At 29.7% G+C, this 7,177-nt stretch overlaps 1 protein-coding gene across 1 annotated transcript; it reads left to right on the top strand.

Annotated features, from left to right (window-relative positions):
- Positions 1–1,238: 1,238 nt before the first annotated feature.
- On the top strand, positions 1,239–1,989 carry LOC108907206 (28S ribosomal protein S17, mitochondrial). Its single transcript, XM_018710774.1, has 2 exons — positions 1,239–1,513; positions 1,566–1,989. Exons 1-2 carry the CDS (start codon positions 1,382–1,384, stop codon positions 1,923–1,925), a joined length of 492 nt encoding a protein of 163 aa, XP_018566290.1. The 5' UTR covers positions 1,239–1,381; the 3' UTR covers positions 1,926–1,989.
- Positions 1,990–7,177: the final 5,188 nt, after the last annotated feature.

Genomic DNA, 7,177 nt, shown 5'->3' with positions numbered 1-7,177 from the left:
TAAGTACTATGGTAAGTAGCAACCACGCAATGGATACCTAATTGCAGTTTTTCCAAACTTATTGCCAGTAGAAAAGTTTTTCTAGGTATTATAACAACGTTCTTTGTCACTTTATTAGACCCAACATATACAGAATATCCAGTGTTGTGTTATCTATTGGAAAAAATTGATGGTAGGCGTCCAAAACTTTTTAAAATTAACAGAATTTACAATTATTAATAATTATATTAATGCATAATAAAGCTATGTTGTGAGTTGCAAAATCTGATCTTACTGATAATTTAATCCAAGTATTACAAATATTTCTAAAACTCAGCTCATACCTACTTTAATTGATAAAATAAGTTATTATAATTAAATTTAATTAATAAGCTAAAAAAAAATTAAAAGTATTATCTGCATTATAAAATACACACTAATCTTTCGCAATATATGTAAAGATTGATATTATATCAGTTAAATATTACTTAAATGCTTTTTATGTGATTACCTATTTCATTTCGTTATTCAAATAGTTCGTCCGGAGTTTGCTCCATTACAAAGAACTAGTTCAATGAATTATCATAAATTTGGATGCCACGCAAAGGGCGCATTATATGTATATGATCTTTGAGCATATATTACTGGAGGCAGCGTCTCAGTGGCCGAGAGTGTAGCGGTTTAGAGAGAGTAAATGAGGGTATTTGCTATCTCTCTCTAGCAGCACGCGATTGCATGTTGCTAGAGAGAGATAGCAATTACACTCATATACCCTTCTCTCTAGTTATTTATTTATTTACTTATTTGCTACACTCTCGGCCACTGTAGTAGTATATGCTACAAGTGTATGATGCACCTGGTAACTATTATGGTCGAAACCAAGCACTTTTGTAACCTGATGAACAATGAACGTAAACGTAAAAATAGTAAACGTATATCTATTAAAAATATGTGTGCAGTTCCTCACTTTTGTTAACAATAAGTGAAACCAATACTTATTACACTCACAATTAGGTACACTAATTACACAAGGATTTAGAAATAGTTGTTATTGAAAAATTCATAATTATATGAGGTTCTCAGTCTTACAAAAAATGATTTGTCTTACAAAATCTGCATAAATTTTCACCAATTGCATATACAATTGCCATTTTGAATTGCCGTCCCATCATTAGGGGTTTACAAAAATTCACTTTTGGTACTCATTTACCATTTTATAAAACTTGCCTAGTTGGAAGATTCTGTAGTATCTAGTTCTGTGGGTTCTGTGGATTATTTTATTCGTAAATATAACCCTACTTTTTGATCCTTCGTCCCAAAAAGAAATACCTGTTACATTATAATCGGTGGATAAAATTTAATACTTTAATTCATAATTCAATATTTCATTTTTCGTTCAATAATGTCTTTAACCTCGGCGTTACCTAAAATCGCTAATACAATTATATTATTAGGAGAATGTGTTCCATGTTTAAAGCAAGGTGCCTCAAAATTTAAAATTAAACGTTTGGAACTTGACACTAACATACATATGGTAATAAGTTACTGAAAAATAAGTAATTTTTTTACAATATGATTTTTTTCAGTATTTTCCAACGTACGATTTTGTTTATGCACACGATCCTAAAAAACTATGTAAAACTGGCGATCTTGTTCTTATAGAAAGACTACCAGAAAAACTAACAAGACTTATTACACATAAAGTGAAAGAAGTTATTTATCCATTAGGAGATATAACAGATCCTATAACTGGAAAGAAGGTTGTGTCTGGAAAGTATAGGGATCACATAGAGGCCGTCAATAAGGTATACGGTGAAAGATCAAACGCTTTCAAATACGAAGATTCACCTCCACGGGGCTGGCAGGAAGATAGGAAAGACTTTACACACGTTGACACTTACGTTAAGTATCATGATACTGGAAAAGACGAACCACATTCTGTATAAATATTTATGGATTTTAATAGTGCTTTGTAGATTATTACTTTATTAAAATATATATTAAGTTGTACCAAATTAACTTTATTTTACATGATTTAATTGATTTTATACATACTAAAAAAATCATAAAAAGATTTGGCTCGGTAAAAATTAACCAAAAGAAAAACCTAGGATGAGAAGTTTTTATCTTTCACAATATGATTTGAACAATTTTTGTATTTGTAAAACTGTTTGCAGAAATTATCAATTTTAGTTTAGTAAGTAAAATGGTGGTTTCACCTCTTTTCGGCTTTTATTGGTTCTCGCCCTCTAGAGAATATTAAATTCAATAATAGTAAAGCCCTAAAACTACAAATGAAAAGAATTTCATGTCAATTTTTAACAACCTTTATATCATTAACTCTAAATATTGCTCCATGTGCTGAAGAAAATATTATTTTACAATATTTTTTAACTTGCAAATAGGCGTAAGCGATAAGAAGAAAATCGTCTACTTCTTTTTTAATTAATACAATATCAAACATACATACCACAAACAAGTAGCTTGTAATAATTTTTCTTCATACTGTTTTCCTGCGAAATTACTAAAATTGCGCTTTTAGTGCTTACGTCCCTTTGGAAAAGTGATGGTGACACCATTTAGAAGGTAAAACTAATATTTATGTTTGGTGAAGTATGTTGGGTGATGTTAGTTATGATTTTTTTTATTGTGATATTCTCTTCCAAAAAATAAATATAATTCTCTATCCAATTTTTGACCACCAAAACAAACATTTATTTGTTCCAATTCCTGTTTGTATGGCCAAAAAAAGGTTTGGAATAAGCTAGTTTTTGGTCATTTACGTTACCATTTTTTAGTGGTCGACAATGTGACAAGGAGTTCTTAACATATCCATCATAATTTTTTTGATCATGTTTGTGACGTTCACATTTTTATTTATTGTTATTTCGGAATTTATTACAAACAAAAAAGTGGGGTATTAATCAATTTATATAACCGTCGACATTTAAATACACATTAACTAATTATTAGATGGGGTCAAAGAGGGGTAAAGGAAAATATAGTTGAAAAATGGCGTCACATTGGCCGATTACTGGAATAAGCTACCGACGACACACATGATGCGTTTTTGTGAAAATTTAAATTGATGAATGTTATTAAAAGCTTAAAGTAATACAAATTCTGATACATATCAAATATAATTTTTGTAGACACAAACTAAAAAAATTACTATTTTAAAATATGTGATTAACTGGCTGAAAACGGGTGAATTCATCTTATTATATTTGTAAAAATATTTAAATTTTATCTCGAATTTAAACTGTAATGAGTGGTGTCGTTGAAGTGGCTATACAGGGTGTGCCATTTAACACTCCCGCTGCTAATATCTCCGAAATGAAGAAATTTATTTTAGTTTAGTACTAAAAAATTTTTTGTTCCCTGGAACGTGGAAATGCAGTCCATCTGAAAGATCGTTAAATTTTGAGTAATTTTTGTAATTATAAGTATGACGTAAGACGCAAACTGATAAAACTGTAATTATTGGAAAACCAATATGTGTCATATGTCATTGTTTTATTTTAAACAAATGACATGAGCCACCTGACTGCATTTTTTAATAACATTTGATAAAATACGATTGGTCTCTGCCCCTTATAAGATTTACTATACTCCGCGGTCGAAATTATAAAGAGTGACTAAGACATAATATAATATAGATTGAGTTACACTGAACGTCAATCTATATTCTATCTCTGTCTTTTGCACTTGTTAGGGAATAGGGAAATGCTTTTTTAGTGGGTGTAAACGGACTTGATTTACCAGTCCTGAGAAATGTCATAGCATAAGCGTAGACGAGGGGTCTAATTCCATGGCTATAATAAATTTATAAATTAAAAAAACACAATTGGGACGTTTTAAAATGCTGTAATAATTAAAATGGATCAAAGTGCTTGTTATAGCAAACCGTAAAAAATATTAGATGTTATGTTTTATTATCTTTTTTCATTATTTTCTATATCTTGTAGCCTTTTACGCAGACATGCCAATGGATTTTCGTTCCCGACACACTTCTTCCCCCTTACTAGTCCAAAAGCTAGCGATGAATCACTCTATAATTTCGACCGTAGAGTATACTTATACGATTTACCATTTTACAGGTACAATTTTTTTTCTGTAGTTGATCATTTATTTTTTTATAATTTATTGTTTGTTAGTTAGTATGTGGTGTGAATAAAGTCATTATAACAATATTTTAAAAGAATATTTTGTCTCGATGTGATTTAGATAAAATAATATATTTTCCTGTTATATCATACATTGCATATTGAAGTCGACATATCTCGAAAACAAGTAAATATATGGAAAAACTTTATATTATAAAAATTACTTAAAATTTAACAATCTTTCAGAAGGACTGCATTTTCACATTCCAGGGAACAAAAAATTTTTTAGTATCACCACGCCATCTATACAGAAAGATTTGAACTAACAATTCTAACTACAATTTGAAGCTATTGGAGGGATCTAACAACCCAAATTTCCGAAACTAAAATAAATTTCTTCATTTCGGAGATATTGGCAGCGGGAGTGTTAAATGGCACACCCTGTATTTTTAAAATGAAGCGCAGGGCCCAAACCATTTCATAGAGGATATCCTGGCGCACACAAAGAACTCTGTTGACAATTTAATTTCGATAAAATTAAAAATTATCGAAACAATTCTGTCAATTCTGTTTCACCGGCTGTGATTGGTGTAATTTTTCACTAGATTCTATACAACTAATCAGCGATTGAATTATTTCAAACAACGGTTTGTCATTGTTCATTATTATTGATGACTTCAAGATTTAGGGATTTTTTGTTACCAGTACCAGCCCTGCAATGCTGGTTGCCTAAGCGCGGCGGTCACGTGACTTGTAAACATTTGTGAAAGATCTATTATTTTGTACCTGCAAAAATATCTATCACAGCTAATAAAAAATATACAAACTCAAAATCTTTCTGAAGGGTGCAGTATAAATTTTGAAAACACAGAAAGTAACATTAAAGAAAAATAATTTAAAACTGTTGATGATCACAAAATTTTATGGAACAATGTTTTATTTTCTCTTTAATTTGCAAATACATTCACATTCCAAAAAATATTTTAAATAATTGAGGAACTTTGTACTTTGTACTGCTTCTGCCTTTTAATATTTATTCACTGGTTAATAATTAACAGCAGTTAATAGTTTACGTCAAATGTTAAAAATTAAATAAAAAATATGTTACCCAATTACTTAGAATACAATTTCACACTTATGATCACATTAAATCTAAAATATTTACAATTATGTATATTATTTAAATCTATTCACTTTTTATGAGGCAAAAATGTTGTTTTACAGCTAGCTTAACGATTACTTAAAAAGATAAATGCATTTTTTTTAAATTTTAAATATATTCTAATTAGATTACTATTTAATCAATAAATCATAAAAGAAACTAATCAAACATTCTAAATATATACAAAAATTACTACTGTTCATCACACAATAAAATACATGTACAAACTTCTATGCAATTATAGGCCATTATTATTTTATCATATTAAAATGTTTGCCTCCTGAATGTACATATAATATTCCTTTTAGTTTTTACAAATAATTTTTAATTGATATATTAATTTAATTAAATAAGCACTGCTTTGTACCTACTGGCCGAGAGCGACCTACTAATCTGTAGGTATTTTGTGAAAGTAAGATTAAGCACTAGCTAAAATAATGTTTTCAACTAATGACATTGTGGTAAACAACTACTCTGTAGACTAAAGACCTGTCCAGGATTGGATTACATTCTCAATAGTAAAACAAAGCCCTTTTGTCAGTAGAATTACCAGACCGGTCTATGTTTTGTAGTGCAATGTTGGATGGGACTTTAGTCAGCAGAGTAGTTGTTTCTCACAATAACTTTTGTGAAAAAATATTGACAATACTGTGGAGGAATCAATTACATGAAAACGCTGTTTGATTCACAGAAAACAAATATTGTATCAATTCATGAAATATTTTGATGGAGGTGGATGACACTAATAAATATATTTACGTGTTAAATCCACATCCGTTCCATAAAAATTATGTGGTAGATTCAACTAACTTGGAAAAACAGTTTCTATTTTTTTAATGACATCATAACTATAAAACGAAACAATATTTCAGAGTTTTGTTGCCAATAAATCATTAACGATTTTAGGAATGTTATTCTTAACTTATATTTTCAGTAGGTATTTTGTTAGTCATAAAAAATCGTTAAACTAGCTACTAACCACCACTTGGCAAACCTTCAGAAACAAATAGTACCTAAGTAAAATTAGTAAAATCTAAGTATATCTTACCTAGAACGGATATTTACAAAAAAAAAACGCTGAAATGCCTTATCAGGCAATAAAAAAAATATTTCACTTGTGCGATATTTCCTTTTATTGCTATTAAAACTCGATAAACATATACCCTGAATTATTACATTAACAAATAGACAGAAATAATTACATTTATGAACTAATTTTAATGATAACAAATTTAAAGAATGGGTGTTTAACAAATTATAAAATTTTTCTTATAATTTTTCCATATTTGTATCCAAAAAGAAAATAAGATCCATAACAAAACAAATCGTTATGAAATTTATTTAAACCGCAGTAAGCCGTATTTTACTAATACATAATTATATATAATTATACAGTGTTGCAATATTCCATTAGCGAAATTACACTGATAGTTCTGTAGGCAAAAATAGAAAAAAGTTCAATGAAACAAAGTCTGTAAACAGATCATTTTTAAGGGTATAGCCACTGTGGAATTTTGAAAACATCGATTTTTATTATGTGAAGAATATAGGAAAAAAGTTTAAGGTGGGGGAAGACGAGTGTTTTCGAGGCGAAGCTGAACCATTCGTAGCGCACTGCAGGAGTGCTTATTGTAACTCATGAGAACTCATATGAGAGCTGTCCAAGCCAGACTGAGTTTCAGATCAAGCCAAAAAGAAAAGGATGAAGAAAATATCAATACAGAAGGCCAATTATGCAGGCTGTCCGGAAATTATTGCAATAAAATTTGGTAATAGATTCTTAAGACAAATTTAGGGGACCCGTATTTTTTCTTTTTGTCAAGTGGCCCCTCTTTCGGTGTTGCAGGCCCTGAAATCTGCCCCTAAGAATAGTCTTGTTTATATCTCAGAACACTGTTGTACGAGAATCACTAAATTTAGTACACAGGGG

This window comes from Anoplophora glabripennis, unplaced genomic scaffold, assembly GCF_000390285.2.
Source record: "Anoplophora glabripennis isolate ALB-LARVAE unplaced genomic scaffold, Agla_2.0 scaffold273, whole genome shotgun sequence".
In the NCBI taxonomy this organism is placed as follows: Eukaryota; Metazoa; Arthropoda; class Insecta; order Coleoptera; family Cerambycidae; genus Anoplophora; species Anoplophora glabripennis.
The sequence above is the reverse complement of the archived record's forward strand: the minus strand, read 5'-3'. Positions and strand labels throughout refer to the sequence as shown.